General features: G+C 37.9%; 6 protein-coding genes across 6 annotated transcripts; all 6 read left to right on the plus strand.

Moving 5' to 3' along the window:
- The first annotated feature begins 1,672 nt into the window (after nucleotides 1-1,672).
- LOC130424868 (E3 ubiquitin-protein ligase RBBP6-like) lies at nucleotides 1,673-2,767 on the plus strand. The gene is made up of 3 exons (XM_056750831.1): nucleotides 1,673-2,058; nucleotides 2,518-2,617; nucleotides 2,701-2,767. The coding sequence occupies exons 1-3, from the start codon at nucleotides 1,899-1,901 to the stop codon at nucleotides 2,750-2,752; spliced, it is 312 nt and encodes a 103-aa protein (XP_056606809.1). The 5' UTR covers nucleotides 1,673-1,898; the 3' UTR covers nucleotides 2,753-2,767.
- Nucleotides 2,768-3,026: 259 nt separating this feature from the next.
- Nucleotides 3,027-4,620, plus strand: LOC130424439 (E3 ubiquitin-protein ligase RBBP6-like). Its single transcript, XM_056750082.1, has 8 exons — nucleotides 3,027-3,047; nucleotides 3,102-3,143; nucleotides 3,221-3,309; nucleotides 3,383-3,479; nucleotides 3,565-3,704; nucleotides 3,785-3,960; nucleotides 4,038-4,141; nucleotides 4,226-4,620. Exons 1-8 carry the CDS (start codon nucleotides 3,027-3,029, stop codon nucleotides 4,475-4,477), a joined length of 921 nt encoding a protein of 306 aa, XP_056606060.1. The 3' UTR covers nucleotides 4,478-4,620.
- A 992-nt stretch (nucleotides 4,621-5,612) lies between these two features.
- Nucleotides 5,613-8,457, plus strand: LOC130424846 (E3 ubiquitin-protein ligase RBBP6-like). Its single transcript, XM_056750809.1, has 10 exons — nucleotides 5,613-5,992; nucleotides 6,452-6,551; nucleotides 6,635-6,668; nucleotides 7,036-7,077; nucleotides 7,155-7,243; nucleotides 7,317-7,413; nucleotides 7,499-7,638; nucleotides 7,719-7,894; nucleotides 7,972-8,075; nucleotides 8,160-8,457. The coding sequence occupies exons 1-10, from the start codon at nucleotides 5,833-5,835 to the stop codon at nucleotides 8,409-8,411; spliced, it is 1,194 nt and encodes a 397-aa protein (XP_056606787.1). The 5' UTR covers nucleotides 5,613-5,832; the 3' UTR covers nucleotides 8,412-8,457.
- A 1,095-nt stretch (nucleotides 8,458-9,552) lies between these two features.
- LOC130424905 (E3 ubiquitin-protein ligase RBBP6-like) lies at nucleotides 9,553-12,433 on the plus strand. The gene is made up of 10 exons (XM_056750885.1): nucleotides 9,553-9,947; nucleotides 10,407-10,506; nucleotides 10,590-10,623; nucleotides 10,991-11,032; nucleotides 11,110-11,198; nucleotides 11,272-11,368; nucleotides 11,454-11,593; nucleotides 11,674-11,849; nucleotides 11,927-12,030; nucleotides 12,115-12,433. Exons 1-10 carry the CDS (start codon nucleotides 9,788-9,790, stop codon nucleotides 12,364-12,366), a joined length of 1,194 nt encoding a protein of 397 aa, XP_056606863.1. The 5' UTR covers nucleotides 9,553-9,787; the 3' UTR covers nucleotides 12,367-12,433.
- Nucleotides 12,434-13,493: 1,060 nt separating this feature from the next.
- Nucleotides 13,494-15,051, plus strand: LOC130424916 (E3 ubiquitin-protein ligase RBBP6-like). The gene is made up of 4 exons (XM_056750903.1): nucleotides 13,494-13,885; nucleotides 14,343-14,442; nucleotides 14,526-14,562; nucleotides 14,927-15,051. The coding sequence occupies exons 1-4, from the start codon at nucleotides 13,726-13,728 to the stop codon at nucleotides 15,020-15,022; spliced, it is 393 nt and encodes a 130-aa protein (XP_056606881.1). The 5' UTR covers nucleotides 13,494-13,725; the 3' UTR covers nucleotides 15,023-15,051.
- Nucleotides 15,048-16,404, plus strand: LOC130424915 (E3 ubiquitin-protein ligase RBBP6-like). Its single transcript, XM_056750902.1, has 5 exons — nucleotides 15,048-15,134; nucleotides 15,390-15,529; nucleotides 15,610-15,785; nucleotides 15,863-15,966; nucleotides 16,051-16,404. The coding sequence occupies exons 2-5, from the start codon at nucleotides 15,453-15,455 to the stop codon at nucleotides 16,300-16,302; spliced, it is 609 nt and encodes a 202-aa protein (XP_056606880.1). The 5' UTR covers nucleotides 15,048-15,134; nucleotides 15,390-15,452; the 3' UTR covers nucleotides 16,303-16,404.
- The last annotated feature ends 638 nt before the right edge of the window (nucleotides 16,405-17,042 follow it).

Below are 17,042 nucleotides of genomic sequence, written 5' to 3' on the forward strand. Positions count from 1 at the left end.
TGCAAAAACTCATCTACTGCAGTGTAACTTTCAGAACTGCATTACCTCATCTACTGCACTGTAACTTCAATAACTGCATTACCTCATCTACTGCACTGTAACTTCAATAACTGCACTAACTCATCTACTGCACTGTCACTCTACTAACGGCATCTACTCATCTATTGCACCATAACTTCAATAACTGCATTAACTCATCTACTGCACTGTAACCTTAATAACTTCATTAACTCATCTTCTGCACTGTAACCTTAATAACTGCATTAACTCATCTACTGCACTGTAACCTTAATAACTTCATTAACTTATCTTCTGCACTGTAACCTTAATAACTGCATTAACTCATCTTCTGCACTGTAACCTTAATAACTGCATTAACTCATCTACTGCACTGTAACTCTATTCACGGCATCTACTCATCTATTGCACCATAACTTCAATAACTGCATTAATTAATCTACTGCACTGTAACCTTAATAACTGCATTAACTCATCTACTGCACTGTAACCTTAATAACTTCATTAACTCATCTTCTTCACTGTAACTTTAGTAGCTAATGTCTGTAATTAATGCACACTTAAGTCACTTGCACTATTGTATAGTCTAAATTGTTATCTGTTCATATCCACCTGTACATTAATGTTCACAGTATATAGCCTTCTTTATATATTGTCCATAGTACATACCGACTGTCATATTGTTGTAGAACATTTGTATAGTATTTCCCTTATATTGTATTCTGTATTTATTAACACTGTATATCCTGCACTTGCTAATTGCACTTCTGGTTAGACCTAAACTACATTTCGTTAACACTGTACTGTACTTGTATATGTGTAATGACAATAAAGTTGAATCTAATCTAATAGCAGATAGTTTTTCTGGATCGGGTCTGGAGTGGAGGAAGAGCGTTCATGTTTGTTTAGGTCTGTAATTCACGTTCAATTAATTACAAACGTTTTTATCAAAAAGTCTTCATTTGTTTTGTAGTTCTTGTTTAATGTTTACGTCATGTGAGATCTTTTTGAATACTAATTTAAAACATATGAAGCTTTCAGCACGGTGTTGGCTGCCTCTTGTTTTGCATTTGAATACGAGTCTCATTCTCACCCCTGTTATTAATGCAAAGGCTCGAACACACTTATGTATTTTGTAAAAATTAGTGATGTGCGTTAGTAAAGAATGTGAGCCGACATGTTTCTTTTCATGCTGTGTTTTTCCCTATGTGAACTCCCTGTTTGCGCGCGCGCGCGCATTTGGGAGGCAGTTTAATTGACCAATGCTCGTGCCCGATTTGAGGTCAAATAAAAAAATGTAAACATTTTTGATAGGGCTTTAGAGACAATGCAAATTAATAATACAAATTTTGGGTATGTTACCTCAAAAATGTAATAATTTACTAATTACATCACTCACGCAAAGCACAATAGGCCTAATTTATAAAAAACGCATACTTGTCCACATGGACAGTATAAATAATTATTAAAAGTTTATAAGGATTCATCTAAATTAAACATCATGATCTTACTTAATCAAAGACACCAAACACTGATAACAAACTTCGATAAAACTTTATTGTTTTGTTTAGTTGTGCTCTCTTGCTTAGACATTTGCGTCACTGGAACCCTTTAATTGATGCGCTTGATCGGTTTCCATGGTAACAAGCTACGTTTTGTTTAGTGTTGCTAATCGCGGTTCCTGAGAGCACATTTCTACATCCTCGTTGTTGTCAAGTTTTTCAACTTTTGAAGTTCATATTTGTGTTGATTATATATATTATATTTGTGGTTAATTACTTGCTGTTATTTCTGTTAATTTCTTCTGCATTTCTGCAATTTATTGCATTCATTGATCTGTTGTTATTGTTGCAGGGGCATCAGAACGCAGCCGAGTCAACATGCCGTGTGTTCATTATAAGTTTTTCAGTAAACTAACACACGACACGGTGATCTTTGATGGCCTTCACATCACTCTCGGAGATTTGAAACGCCAAATCATGAGACGAGAGAAACTGAAGCGCTGCGATCTGAGCATCAAAAACGACCAAACCAATGAAGGTAAGTTCTGATATTTCACATGTAAAAAGGGACTTATTTGCTTTCTTTAAACGGGCACGTTGATTTTTGTGAAGTATTAAATGTTTTTATGAAAATAAGGGTCACTGGTTTAATATTTGTATTACTATTTAAATGCATTAAATGGACATTAAGAAAAACATGCAAAACGATAAGACACACATGTTTAACAAGCCTTTCCAAATTAATGATTAAAATAACGTTGCTAAATTATCTTTTGCCAAGTCAAATGACTTGACTTCAGACAGTTTACTGTTGCTTGGCGACGGCGCAGCTCACCTGGTGCATTTAAGACACTCATTAGTATGCAATGTTTTAACAAACAAGTGTTGCGAGTAGTGTTAGCATGTTATATTGATATGTACTGTGGTTGGTAAACAATCCCTTGGTACTACTTTGGTTGATGTGGACGGACTGTAAATAAGTGTGTGTTTACCACAGAATACACTGATGATGCGGACATCATCCCCAGTTACACCATGGTGACCGTCAGACGAATCCCTGGAACTGGACTAAAATCCACATATAACAGACATGCCAAGTAAGTCACGTGAAGATGTTACGAATTTGAATCTTTAAGTGAATTTCAATCAGTCATTGAGTCTTTGTTGTTTTGTTTTGCAGTAACTGTTCTAAACCATCCAGTGGATCTTCAAAAGCAGTATGTAAACAATAGTGTTGACTCGGTTGTTTACATTGTACCGTATGATCTCTTTAAGCTGGTCAGAGTTGACCACGAAGAAGCCTGGGACAATAGGCACATATGTTATTGTACTATACAATTCAGGAAGTTAAAACTCTTTTTTAAGAAAAACTTCACATCACCTTATAAGTTTCACATACATGTTCTGTAATGAACTAATTTCAATATAAAATTTGTACCTTGCTGTGGTTTAGCTATTTTGCTTTAAAATACCAGTTGATGGGGTTCTGTTTGCGTTGTTTTAAGCATGTTTAGTTTGTCTCTCTGGGTGTGATGGGGTTATGCCTGCTACTAGTAAATCTCTTTGTTTTTCTTTCAACAGCAAGTGAACAGTTCATCACTGTCACTGGAGCAGCTTTTCAGGGTACTGAAATCCACTGAACAACATGAAAACTATGTAAACTGTATGGGCGCATAAAGCATTTATTTCTAAATGAACAGACTGAGAATCTGGCTGAGGCAAATGCATCAGAGGAGGACAAAATAAAAGCTGTCATGTTCCAGTCCAGCCTCTGTTACTATTCTTCGAAGTGAGTATAATAACAATCACATCACGAGCAGAATTTTCAAGTGCACTCTATGATGAATCTCATCACTTACCAGTGAAGCACTCAGGCTGGTTGGAGGCCTTCCACCAAACTATGTGTGCCATAACTGTGGCATCCCTGGGCATCACATCAGAAACTGCCCAAAGACACGGGTAACACATAAGGAAACCGTGGACAGCATTTGTGCACATGTTATGTCATGAATGTAAATGCAACCTGTTGCTTGTGCCCTCACAGGATTCAACTTTTGTTGGGGGTAAACGCATTCGGAGAAGCGCAGGAATTCCTGTCAGCTTCCTAATGGAGGTGGAGGACCCCAACATGAAGGGAGTGATGCTGAGCAGCAGCGGAAAGCATGTCATTCCCATTATTAATGCGTGAGTTTAAACTGTCATCCGTGTATCACCATGAACACACATTAGCATTTGGTTGATAATTGTGTGCTTGTTCTGTTTAGTGAGGCTTACGCATCTCAGAAGAAAGAGAATCCACCTTTCTTACCCCAGATCGAGTCCTCCTCGTCGACCTCAGATGGAGATCCAGTGCCCGATGCCTTTCTGTGTAAGATCTGTAAAGATCTCATCACCGATGCTGTGTCGACTCCCTGTTGCAGCAGCAGCTACTGCGACGACTGTGAGTTTCTTCACAAACAAATGTTAGTCAGAAAGTTTGTTTGACCTTTGAGAACATATGTGATTGTTTGGTCGCAGGTATCCGATCGTGTCTGCTGGATTCAGAAGAACATGTTTGTCCCACCTGCAAACAGTCTTGTGTGTCTCCTGATTCTCTGAATATAAACACGTTCTTACGCCAGGTAAGATTGTGAACATCATGTCTGTTCTCAAGTATCGAGCTCTGCCTTCTATCAAAACTGGTTTTCTGGTTCTTGCTCACACAGGAAGTGAACCGTTTTAAGAACAGAACCGAGGGGTCTGCTTTCTCACACCAGCAAAGACCCCTTCACTCTCAATCGGCGTGTTCCACCACAAGCCCGAGCCTCAGCCATGGATCCAGCTCGATTTCTTCTGAACCTCAGAGCTCTCGCACAAATTTACCCTCTGGTAAGAGGCGACGGGACTTGAGCGAGAATGATGATGAAGACAATGGCTCCACACCTCTCCACAAGAAAACCAAGCATACTGCTGTGTAAAGAACATCCAGAGCGCTTCATCATCATTATGTATATATTATGTAAATATTATGTATATAATAAGATAGCACAGACTTAATAAAGAGTTATATAGTTTGTTAATATAGTTAATAAAGTTTGAAGAGTGTTTATGAAACCTTTGACATAGTAGCATCCTTGCTTTTGTACACACACTCACACACACACACACACACAAACACAGACGCATGCATGCGTGCTCAAACACTCACACACACACACACAATACGAATCGACTTAAGCCTTAACAAAAAAATCCATAATCATTTCTTACCTAACTACAATTTGAAGGACGGTGTCACCGATCACAGGTAACAAGGTACTGTAACAATAACAAAATCATTGACTTTAAGCAGCTCTTTGACTAACAAAAAGCACACAAAATATAAAAATCACTTAAGTCCTTCAATATGTATTTAATTTTTATTTTATTAATCATTCATTATTTTCACATTATTTATACAACGAAATATGGTATTAGCATCTGGTGCAATCCAGCTATTCCTCAAAGTAATTCTTTTTGTTACTCAGTCATTGGGTTATATATGAATATGTAGACACAGCAACAAAACATGTAAAGTGGGATCTTATAATAATCACTGGATCATATTCATAAACAATTCAAACAGTTTTTCTGGTGTTTTATAAATATGCATGTTTTTTAGAGCAGGGTTAAAAGAGTCACTGTGTATAACAATATATATTCCTTTTGACAGATTCTGCAATGTGAAAAATAAAACTAACCCCTAAGCGATGGACTGGTGTCTGAAAAGGGCTTTAGAGACAATGCAAATTAATTATACCAATTTTGGGTATGTTACCTCAAAAATGTAATAATTTACTAATTACATCACTCACGCAAAGCACAATAGGCCTAATTTATAAAAATCGCATACTTGTCCACATTGACAGTATAAATAATTATTAAAAGTTTATAAGGATTCATCTAAATTAAACATTATGATCTTACATAATCAAAGACGCCAAACACAGATAACACACTTCGATAAAACTTTATTGTTTTGTTTAGTTGTGCTATCTTGCTTAGACATTTGCGTCACTGGAACCCTTTAATTGATGCGCTTGATCGGTTTCCATGGTAACAAGCTACGTTTTGTTTAGTGTTGCTAATCGCGGTTCCTGAAAGCACATTTCTTCATCCTCGTTGTTGTCAAGTTTTTAACTTTGAAGTTCATATTTGTGTTGATTATATATATTATATTTGTGGTTAATTACTTGCTGTTATTTCTGTTAATTTCTTCTGCATTTCTGCAATTTATTGCATTCATTGATCTGTTGTTATTGTTGCAGGGGCATCAGAACGCAGCCGAGTCAACATGCCGTGTGTTCATTATAAGTTTTTCAGTAAACTAACACACGACACGGTGATCTTTGATGGCCTTCACATCACTCTCGGAGATTTGAAACGCCAAATCATGAGACGAGAGAAACTGAAGCGCTGCGATCTGAGCATCAAAAACGACCAAACCAATGAAGGTAAGTTCTGATATTTCACATGTAAAAATGGACTTATTTGCTTTCTTTAAACGGGGACGTTGATTTTTGTGAAGTATTAAATGTTTTTATGAAAATAAGGGTCACTGGCTTAATATTTGTATTACTATTTAAATGCATAAAATGGACATTAAGAAAAACAATCAAAACGATAAGACACACATGTTTAACAAGTCTTTGCAAATTAATGATTAAAATAACGTTGCTAAATTATCTTTTGCCAAGTCAAATGGCTTGACTTCAGTCAGTTTACTGTTGCTTGGCGACGGCGCAGCTAACCTGGTGCATTTAAGACACTCATTAGTATGCAATGTTTTAACAAACAAGTGTTGCGAGTAGTGTTAGCATGTTATATTGATATGTACTGTGGTTGGTATACAATCCCTTGGTATTACTTTGGTTGATGTGGACGGACTGTAAATAAGTGTGTGTTTACCACAGAATACACTGATGATGCGGACATCATCCCCAGTTACACCATGGTGACCGTCAGACGAATCCCTGGAACTGGACTAAAATCCACATATAACAGACATGCCAAGTAAGTCACGTGAAGATGTTACGAATTTGAATCTTTAAGTGAATTTCAATCAGTCATTGAGTCCTTGTTGTTTTGTTTTGCAGTAACTGTTCTAAACCATCCAGTGGATCTTCAAAAGCAGTATGTAAACAATAGTGTTGACTCGGTAGTTTACATTGTACCGTATGATCTCTTTAAGCTGGTCAAAGTTGACCACGAAGAAGCCTGGGACAATTGGCACATATGTTATTGTACTATACAATTCAGGAAGTTAAAACTCTTTTTTAAGAAAAACTTCACATCACCTTATAAGTTTCACATACATGTTCTGTAATGAACTAATTTCAATATAAAATTTGTACCTTGCTGTGGTTTAGCTATTTTGCTTTAAAATACCAGTTGGTGGGGTTCTATTTGCGTTGTTTTAAGCATGTTTAGTTTGTCTCTCTGGGTGTGATGGGGTTATGCCTGCTACTAGTAAATCTCTTTGTTTTTCTTTCAACAGCAAGTGAACAGTTCATCACTGTCACTGGAGCAGCTTTTCAGGGTACTGAAATCCACTGAACAACATGAAAACTATGTAAACTGTATAGGCGCATAAAGCATTTATTTCTAAATGAACAGACTGAGAATCTGGCTGAGGCAAATGCATCAGAGGAGGACAAAATAAAAGCTGTCATGTTCCAGTCCAGCCTCTGTTACTATTCTTCGAAGTGAGTATAATAACAATCACATCACGAGCAGAATTTTCAAGTGCACTCTATCATGAATCTCATCACTTACCAGTGAAGCACTCAGGCTGGTTGGAGGCCTTCCACCAAACTATGTGTGCCATAACTGTGGCATCCCTGGGCATCACATCAGAAACTGCCCAAAGACACGGGTAACACATAAGGAAACCGTGGACAGCATTTGCGCACATGTTATGTCATGAATGTAAATGCAACCTGTTGCTTGTGCCCTCACAGGATTCAACTTTTGTTGGGGGTAAACGCATTCGGAGAAGCGCAGGAATTCCTGTCAGCTTCCTAATGGAGGTGGAGGACCCCAACATGAAGGGAGTGATGCTGAGCAGCAGCGGAAAGCATGTCATTCCCATTATTAATGCGTGAGTTTAAACTGTCATCCGTGTATCACCATGAACACACATTAGCATTTGGTTGATAATTGTGTGCTTGTTCTGTTTAGTGAGGCTTACGCATCTCAGAAGAAAGAGAATCCACCTTTCTTACCCCAGATCGAGTCCTCCTCGTCGGCCTCAGATGGAGATCCAGTGCCCGATGCCTTTCTGTGTAAGATCTGTAAAGATCTCATCACCGATGCTGTGTCGACTCCCTGTTGCAGCAGCAGCTACTGCGACGACTGTGAGTTTCTTCACAAACAAATGTTAGTCAGAAAGTTTGTTTGACCTTTGAGAACATATGTGATTGTTTGGTCGCAGGTATCCGATCGTGTCTGCTGGATTCAGAAGAACATGTTTGTCCCACCTGCAAACAGTCTTGTGTGTCTCCTGATGCTCTGAATATAAACACGTTTTTACGCCAGGTAAGATTGTGAACTTCATGTTTGTTCTCAAGTATCGAGCTCTGCCTCCTATCAAAACCGGTTTTCTGGTTCTTGGTCACACAGGAAGTGAACCGTTTTAAGAACAGAACCGAGGGGTCTGCTTTCTCACACCAGCAAAGACCCCTTCACTCTCAATCGGCGTGTTCCACCACAAGCCCGAGCCTCAGCCATGGATCCAGCTCGATTTCTTCTGAACCTCAGAGCTCTCGCACCAATTTACCCTCTGGTAAGAGGCGACGGGACTTGAGCGAGAATGATGATGAAGACAATGGCTCCACACCTCTCCACAAGAAAACCAAGCATACTGCTGTGTAAAGAACATCTAGAGAGCTTCATCATCATAATGTATATATTATGTAAATATTATGTATATAATAAGATAGCACAGACTTAATAAAGAGTTATATAGTTTGTTAATATAGTTAATAAAGTTTGAAGAGTGTTTATGAAACCTTTGACATAGTAGCATCCTTGCTTTTGTACACACACTCACACACACACACACACACACAAACACAGACGCATGCATGCATGCTCAAACACTCACACACACACTCACACACACACACACACACACAATACGAATCGACTTAAGCCTTAACAAAAAAATCCATAATCATTTCTTACCTAACTACAATTTGAAGGACGGTGTCACCGATCACAGGTAACAAGGTACTATCACAATAACAAAATCATTGACTTTAAGCAGCTCTTTGACTAACAAAAAGCACACAAAATATAAAAATCACTTAAGTCCTTCAATATGTATTTAATTTTTATTTTATTAATCATTCATTATTTTCACATTATTTATACAACGAAATATGGTATTAGCATCTGGTGCAATCCAGCTATTCCTCAAAGTAATTCTTTTTGTTACTCAGTCATTGGGTTATATATGAATATGTAGACACAGCAACAAAACATGTAAAGTGGGATCTTATAATAATCACTGGATCATATTCATAAACAATTCAAACAGTTTTTCTGGTGTTTTATAAATATGCATGTTTTTTAGAGCAGGGTTAAAAGAGTCACTGTGTATAACAATATATATTCCTTTTGACAGATTCTGCAATGTGAAAAATAAAACTAACCCCTAAGCGATGGCCTGGTGTATGAAAAGGGCTTTAGAGACAATGCAAATTAATTATACCAATTTTGGGTATGTTACCTCAAAAATGTAATAATTTACTAATTACATCACTCACGCAAAGCACAATAGGCCTAATTTATAAAAATCGCATACTTGTCCACATTGACAGTATAAATAATTATTAAAAGTTTATAAGGATTCATCTAAATTAAACATCATGATCTTACTTAATCAAAGACACCAAACACTGATAACACACTTCGATAAAACTTTATTGTTTTGTTTAGTTGTGCTCTCTTGCTTAGACATTTGCGTCACTGGAACCCTTTAATTGATGCGCTTGATCGGTTTCCCTGGTAACAAGCTACGTTTTGTTTAGTGTTGCTAATCGCGGTTCCTGAAAGCACATTTCTTCATCCTCGTTGTTGTCAAGTTTTTAACTTTTGAAGTTCATATTTGTGTTGATTATATATATTATATTTGTGGTTAATTACTTGCTGTTATTTCTGTCAATTTCTTCTGCATTTCTGCAATTTATTGCATTCATTGATCTGTTGTTATTGTTGCAGGGGCATCAGAACGCAGCCGAGTCAACATGCCGTGTGTTCATTATAAGTTTTTCAGTAAACTAACACACGACACGGTGATCTTTGATGGCCTTCACATCACTCTCGGAGATTTGAAACGCCAAATCATGAGACGAGAGAAACTGAAGCGCTGCGATCTGAGCATCAAAAACGACCAAACCAATGAAGGTAAGTTCTGATATTTCACATGTAAAAATGGACTTATTTGCTTTCTTTAAACGGGGACGTTGATTTTTGTGAAGTATTAAATGTTTTTATGAAAATAAGGGTCACTGGCTTAATATTTGTATTACTATTTAAATGCATTAAATGGACATTAAGAAAAACAATCAAAACGATAAGACACACATGTTTAACAAGCCTTTGCAAATTAATGATTAAAATAACGTTGCTAAATTATCTTTTGCCAAGTCAAATGGCTTGACTTCAGTCAGTTTACTGTTGCTTGGCGACGGCGCAGCTCACCTGGTGCATTTAAGACACTCATTAGTATGCAATGTTTTAACAAACAAGTGTTGCGAGTAGTGTTAGCATGTTATATTGATATGTACTGTGGTTGGTAAACAATCCCTTGGTATTACTTTGGTTGATGTGGACGGACTGTAAATAAGTGTGTGTTTACCACAGAATACACTGATGATGCGGACATCATCCCCAGTTACACCATGGTGACCGTCAGACGAATCCCTGGAACTGGACTAAAATCCACATATAACAGACATGCCAAGTAAGTCACGTGAAGATGTTACGAATTTGAATCTTTAAGTGAATTTCAATCAGTCATTGAGTCTTTGTTGTTTTGTTTTGCAGTAACTGTTCTAAACCATCCAGTGGATCTTCAAAAGCAGTATGTAAACAATAGTGTTGACTCGGTAGTTTACATTGTACCGTATGATCTCTTTAAGCTGGTCAAAGTTGACCACGAAGAAGCCTGGGACAATTGGCACATATGTTATTGTACTATACAATTCAGCATGTTAAAACTCTTTTTTAAGAAAAACTTCACATCACCTTATAAGTTTCACATACATGTTCTGTAATGAACTAATTTCAATATAAAATTTGTACCTTGCTGTGGTTTAGCTATTTTGCTTTAAAATACCAGTTGGTGGGGTTCTGTTTGCGTTGTTTTAAGCATGTTTAGTTTGTCTCTCTGGGTGTGATGGGGTTATGCCTGCTACTAGTAAATCTCTTTGTTTTTCTTTCAACAGCAAGTGAACAGTTCATCACTGTCACTGGAGCAGCTTTTCAGGGTACTGAAATCCACTGAACAACATGAAAACTATGTAAACTGTATAGGCGCATAAAGCATTTATTTCTAAATGAACAGACTGAGAATCTGGCTGAGGCAAATGCATCAGAGGAGGACAAAATAAAAGCTGTCATGTTCCAGTCCAGCCTCTGTTACTATTCTTCGAAGTGAGTATAATAACAATCACATCACGAGCAGAATTTTCAAGTGCACTCTATCATGAATCTCATCACTTACCAGTGAAGCACTCAGGCTGGTTGGAGGCCTTCCACCAAACTATGTGTGCCATAACTGTGGCATCCCTGGGCATCACATCAGAAACTGCCCAAAGACACGGGTAACACATAAGGAAACCGTGGACAGCATTTGTGCACATGTTATGTCATGAATGTAAATGCAACCTGTTGCTTGTGCCCTCACAGGATTCAACTTTTGTTGGGGGTAAACGCATTCGGAGAAGCGCAGGAATTCCTGTCAGCTTCCTAATGGAGGTGGAGGACCCCAACATGAAGGGAGTGATGCTGAGCAGCAGCGGAAAGCATGTCATTCCCATTATTAATGCGTGAGTTTAAACTGTCATCCGTGTATCACCATGAACACACATTAGCATTTGGTTGATAATTGTGTGCTTGTTCTGTTTAGTGAGGCTTACGCATCTCAGAAGAAAGAGAATCCACCTTTCTTACCCCAGATCGAGTCCTCCTCGTCGGCCTCAGATGGAGATCCAGTGCCCGATGCCTTTCTGTGTAAGATCTGTAAAGATCTCATCACCGATGCTGTGTCGACTCCCTGTTGCAGCAGCAGCTACTGCGACGACTGTGAGTTTCTTCACAAACAAATGTTAGTCAGAAAGTTTGTTTGACCTTTGAGAACATATGTGATTGTTTGGTCGCAGGTATCCGATCGTGTCTGCTGGATTCAGAAGAACATGTTTGTCCCACCTGCAAACAGTCTTGTGTGTCTCCTGATGCTCTGAATATAAACACGTTTTTACGCCAGGTAAGATTGTGAACTTCATGTTTGTTCTCAAGTATCGAGCTCTGCCTCCTATCAAAACCGGTTTTCTGGTTCTTGCTCACACAGGAAGTGAACCGTTTTAAGAACAGAACCGAGGGGTCTGCTTTCTCACACCAGCAAAGACCCCTTCACTCTCAATCAGTGTGTTCCACCACAAGCCCGAGCCTCAGCCATGGATCCAGCTCGATTTCTTCTGAACCTCAGAGCTCTCGCACCAATTTACCCTCTGGTAAGAGGCGACGGGACTTGAGCGAGAATGATGATGAAGACAATGGCTCCACACCTCTCCACAAGAAAACCAAGCATACTGCTGTGTAAAGAACATCTAGAGCGCTTCATCATCATTATGTATATATTATGTAAATATTATGTATATAATAAGATAGCACAGACTTAATAAAGAGTTATATAGTTTGTTAATATAGTTAATAAAGTTTGAAGAGTGTTTATGAAACCTTTGACATAGTAGCATCCTTGCTTTTGTACACACACTCACACACACACACACACACACACAAACACAGACGCATGCATGCGTGCTCAAACACTCACACACACACACACAATACGAATCGACTTAAGCCTTAACAAAAAAATCCATAATCATTTCTTACCTAACTACAATTTGAAGGACGGTGTCACCGATCACAGGTAACAAGGTACTATCACAATAACAAAATCATTGACTTTAAGCAGCTCTTTGACTAACAAAAAGCACACAAAATATAAAAATCACTTAAGTCCTTCAATATGTATTTAATTTTTATTTTATTAATCATTCATTATTTTCACATTATTTATACAACGAAATATGGTATTAGCATCTGGTGCAATCCAGCTATTCCTCAAAGTAATTCTTTTTGTTACTCAGTCATTGGGTTATATATGAATATGTAGACACAGCAACAAAACATGTAAAGTGGGATCTTATAATAATCACTGGATCATATTCATAAACAATTCAAACTGTTTTTCTGGTGTTTTATAAATATGCATGTTTTTTAGAGCAGGGTTAAAAGAGTCACTGTGTATAACAATATATATTCCTGTTGACAGATTCTGCAATGTGAAAAATAAAACTAACCCCTAAGCGATGGCCTGGTGTATGAAAAGGGCTTTAGAGACAATGCAAATTAATTATACCAATTTTGGGTATGTTACCTCAAAAATGTAATAATTTACTAATTACATCACTCACGCAAAGCACAATAGGCCTAATTTATAAAAAACGCATACTTGTCCACATTGACAGTTAAATAATTATTAAAAGTTTATAAGGATTCATCTAAATTAAACATTATGATCTTACATAATCAAAGACACCAAACACTGATAAAACACTTCGATAAAACTTTATTGTTTTGTTTAGTTGTGCTATCTTGCTTAGACATTTGCGTCACTGGAACCCTTTAATTGATGCGCTTGATCGGTTTCCCTGGTAACAAGCTACGTTTTGTTTAGTGTTGCTAATCGCGGTTCCTGAAAGCACATTTCTTCATCCTCGTTGTTGTCAAGTTTTTAACTTTTGAAGTTCATATTTGTGTTGATTATATATATTATATTTGTGGTTAATTACTTGCTGTTATTTCTGTCAATTTCTTCTGCATTTCTGCAATTTATTGCATTCATTGATCTGTTGTTATTGTTGCAGGGGCATCAGAACGCAGCCGAGTCAACATGCCGTGTGTTCATTATAAGTTTTTCAGTAAACTAACACACGACACGGTGATCTTTGATGGCCTTCACATCACTCTCGGAGATTTGAAACGCCAAATCATGAGACGAGAGAAACTGAAGCGCTGCGATCTGAGCATCAAAAACGACCAAACCAATGAAGGTAAGTTCTGATATTTCACATGTAAAAATTGACTTATTTGCTTTCTTTAAACGGGGACGTTGATTTTTGTGAAGTATTAAATGTTTTTATGAAAATAAGGGTCACTGGTTTAATATTTGTTTTACTATTTAAATGCATTAAATGGACATTAAGAAAAACAATCAAAACGATAAGACACACATGTTTAACAAGCCTTTGCAAATTAATGATTAAAATAACGTTGCTAAATTATCTTTTGCCAAGTCAAATGGCTTGACTTCAGTCAGTTTACTGTTGCTTGGCGACGGCGCAGCTCACCTGGTGCATTTAAGACACTCATTAGTATGCAATGTTTTAACAAACAAGTGTTGCGAGTAGTGTTAGCATGTTATATTGATATGTACTGTGGTTGGTATAATCCCTTGGTATTACTTTGGTTGATGTGGACGGACTGTAAATAAGTGTGTGTTTACCACAGAATACACTGATGATGCGGACATCATCCCCAGTTACACCATGGTGACCGTCAGACGAATCCCTGGAACTGGACTAAAATCCACATATAACAGACATGCCAAGTAAGTCACGTGAAGATGTTACGAATTTGAATCTTTAAGTGAATTTCAATCAGTCATTGAGTCTTTGTTGTTTTGTTTTGCAGTAACTGTTCTAAACCATCCAGTGGATCTTCAAAAGCAGTATGTAAACAATAGTGTTGACTCGGTAGTTTACATTGTACCGTATGATCTCTTTAAGCTGGTCAAAGTTGACCACGAAGAAGCCTGGGACAATTGGCACATATGTTATTGTACTATACAATTCAGCATGTTAATTCTCTTTTTTAAGAAAAACTTCACATCACCTTATAAGTTTCACATACATGTTCTGTAATGAACTAATTTCAATATAAAATTTGTACCTTGCTGTGGTTTAGCTATTTTGCTTTAAAATACCAGTTGGTGGGGTTCTGTTTGCGTTGTTTTAAGCATGTTTAGTTTGTCTCTCTGGGTGTGATGGGGTTATGCCTGCTACTAGTAAATCTCTTTGTTTTTCTTTCAACAGCAAGTGAACAGTTCATCACTGTCACTGGAGCAGCTTTTCAGGGTACTGAAATCCACTGAACAACATGAAAACTATGTAAACTGTATAGGCGCATAAAGCATTTATTTCTAAATGAACAGACTGAGAATCTGGCTGAGGCAAATGCATCAGAGGAGGACAAAATAAAAGCTGTCATGTTCCAGTCCAGCCTCTGTTACTATTCTTCGAAGTGAGTATAATAACAATCACATCACGAGCAGAATTTTCAAGTGCACTCTATGATGAATCTCATCACTTACCAGTGAAGCACTCAGGCTGGTTGGAGGCCTTCCACCAAACTATGTGTGCCATAACTGTGGCATCCCTGGGCATCACATCAGAAACTGCCCAAAAACACGGGTAACACATAAGGAAACTGTGGACAGCATTTGTGCACATGTTATGTCATGAAAGTAAATGCAACCTGTTGCTTGTGCCCTCACAGGATTCAACTTTTGTTGGGGGTAAACGCATTCGGAGAAGCACAGGAATTCCTGTCAGCTTCCTAATGGAGGTGGAGGACCCCAACATGAAGGGAGTGATGCTGAGCAGCAGCGGAAAGCATGTCATTCCCATTATTAATGCGTGAGTTTAAACTGTCATCCGTGTATCACCATGAACACACATTAGCATTTGGTTGATAATTGTGTGCTTGTTCTGTTTAGTGAGGCTTACGCATCTCAGAAGAAAGAGAATCCACCTTTCTTACCCCAGATCGAGTCCTCCTCGTCGACCTCAGATGGAGATCCAGTGCCCGATGCCTTTCTGTGTAAGATCTGTAAAGATCTCATCACCGATGCTGTGTCGACTCCCTGTTGCAGCAGCAGCTACTGCGACGACTGTGAGTTTCTTCACAAACAAATGTTAGTCAGAAAGTTTGTTTGACCTTTGAGAACATATGTGATTGTTTGGTCGCAGGTATCCGATCGTGTCTGCTGGATTCAGAAGAACATGTTTGTCCCACCTGCAAACAGTCTTGTGTGTCTCCTGATTCTCTGAATATAAACACGTTCTTACGCCAGGTAAGATTGTGAACATCATGTCTGTTCTCAAGTATCGAGCTCTGCCTTCTATCAAAACCGGTTTTCTGGTTCTTGCTCACACAGGAAGTGAACCGTTTTAAGAACAGAGCCGAGGGGTCTGATTTCTCACACCAGCAAAGACCCCTTCACTCTCAATCAGCATGTTCCACCACAAGCCCGAGCCTCAGCCATGGATCCAGCTCGATTTCTTCTGAACCTCAGAGCTCTCGCACAAATTTACCCTCTGGTAAGAGGCGACGGGACTTGAGCGAGAATGATGATGAAGACAATGGCTCCACACCTCTCCACAAGAAAACCAAGCATACTGCTGTGTAAAGAACATCCAGAGCGCTTCATCATCATAATGTATATATTATGTATATATTATGTATATAATAAGATAGCACGGACTTAATAAAGAGTTATATAGTTTGTTAATATAGTTAATAAAGTTTGAAGAGTGTTTATGAAACCTTTGACATAGTAGCATCCTTGCTTTTGTACACACACTCGCACACACACACACAGACGCATGCATGCGTGCTCAAACACTCACACTCACACGCACACACACACACACACACACAATATGAATCGACTTAAGCCTTAATAAAAAAATCCATAATCATTTCTTACCTAACTACAATTTGAAGGACGGTGTCACCAATCACAGGTAACAAGGTACTATCACAATAACAAAATCATTGACTTTAAGCAGCTCTTTGACTAACAAAAAGCACACAAAATATAAAAATCACTTAAGTCCTGCAATATGTATTTAATTATTATTTTATTAATCATTAATTATTTTCACATTATTTATACAACGAAATATGGTATTAGCATCTGGTACAATCCAGCTATTCCTCAAAGTAATTCTTTTTGTTACTCAGTCATTGGGTTATATATGAATATGTAGACACAGCAACAAAACATGTAAAGTGGGATCTTATAATGCTCACTGGATCATATTTATAAACAATTCAAACTGTTTTTCTGGTGTTTTATAAATATGCATGTTTTTTAGAGCAGGGTTAAAAGAGTCACTGTGTATAACAATATATATTCCCTGTTGA

This window comes from Triplophysa dalaica, chromosome 6 (genome assembly GCF_015846415.1).
Source record: "Triplophysa dalaica isolate WHDGS20190420 chromosome 6, ASM1584641v1, whole genome shotgun sequence".
In the NCBI taxonomy this organism is placed as follows: domain Eukaryota; kingdom Metazoa; phylum Chordata; class Actinopteri; order Cypriniformes; family Nemacheilidae; genus Triplophysa; species Triplophysa dalaica.

Excerpts from the sequence above, each read along its gene's own strand:
- LOC130424439 (XM_056750082.1), top strand. The coding sequence starts at position 3,027 with ATGTTTAGTTTGTCTCTCTGG. Across the intron at positions 3,048-3,101 it reads TGTTTAGTTTGTCTCTCTGG|CAAGTGAACAGTTCATCACT; the intron begins GTGTGATGGGGT and ends TTCTTTCAACAG. Across the intron at positions 3,144-3,220 it reads CACTGGAGCAGCTTTTCAGG|ACTGAGAATCTGGCTGAGGC; the intron begins GTACTGAAATCC and ends CTAAATGAACAG.
- LOC130424868 (XM_056750831.1), top strand. The coding sequence starts at position 1,899 with ATGCCGTGTGTTCATTATAAGTTTTTCAGTAAACTAACACACGACACG. Across the intron at positions 2,059-2,517 it reads AAACGACCAAACCAATGAAG|AATACACTGATGATGCGGAC; the intron begins GTAAGTTCTGAT and ends TGTTTACCACAG. Across the intron at positions 2,618-2,700 it reads ACATATAACAGACATGCCAA|TAACTGTTCTAAACCATCCA; the intron begins GTAAGTCACGTG and ends TTTGTTTTGCAG.
- LOC130424905 (XM_056750885.1), top strand. The coding sequence starts at position 9,788 with ATGCCGTGTGTTCATTATAAGTTTTTCAGTAAACTAACACACGACACG. Across the intron at positions 11,199-11,271 it reads CTCTGTTACTATTCTTCGAA|TGAAGCACTCAGGCTGGTTG; the intron begins GTGAGTATAATA and ends ATCACTTACCAG. Across the intron at positions 11,594-11,673 it reads GTCATTCCCATTATTAATGC|TGAGGCTTACGCATCTCAGA; the intron begins GTGAGTTTAAAC and ends TGTTCTGTTTAG.
- LOC130424916 (XM_056750903.1), top strand. The coding sequence starts at position 13,726 with ATGCCGTGTGTTCATTATAAGTTTTTCAGTAAACTAACACACGACACG. Across the intron at positions 13,886-14,342 it reads AAACGACCAAACCAATGAAG|AATACACTGATGATGCGGAC; the intron begins GTAAGTTCTGAT and ends TGTTTACCACAG. Across the intron at positions 14,563-14,926 it reads CCAGTGGATCTTCAAAAGCA|CAAGTGAACAGTTCATCACT; the intron begins GTATGTAAACAA and ends TTCTTTCAACAG.
- LOC130424846 (XM_056750809.1), top strand. The coding sequence starts at position 5,833 with ATGCCGTGTGTTCATTATAAGTTTTTCAGTAAACTAACACACGACACG. Across the intron at positions 7,244-7,316 it reads CTCTGTTACTATTCTTCGAA|TGAAGCACTCAGGCTGGTTG; the intron begins GTGAGTATAATA and ends ATCACTTACCAG. Across the intron at positions 7,414-7,498 it reads GAAACTGCCCAAAGACACGG|GATTCAACTTTTGTTGGGGG; the intron begins GTAACACATAAG and ends GTGCCCTCACAG.
- LOC130424915 (XM_056750902.1), top strand. The coding sequence starts at position 15,453 with ATGGAGGTGGAGGACCCCAACATGAAGGGAGTGATGCTGAGCAGCAGC. Across the intron at positions 15,530-15,609 it reads GTCATTCCCATTATTAATGC|TGAGGCTTACGCATCTCAGA; the intron begins GTGAGTTTAAAC and ends TGTTCTGTTTAG. Across the intron at positions 15,967-16,050 it reads TAAACACGTTCTTACGCCAG|GAAGTGAACCGTTTTAAGAA; the intron begins GTAAGATTGTGA and ends TTGCTCACACAG.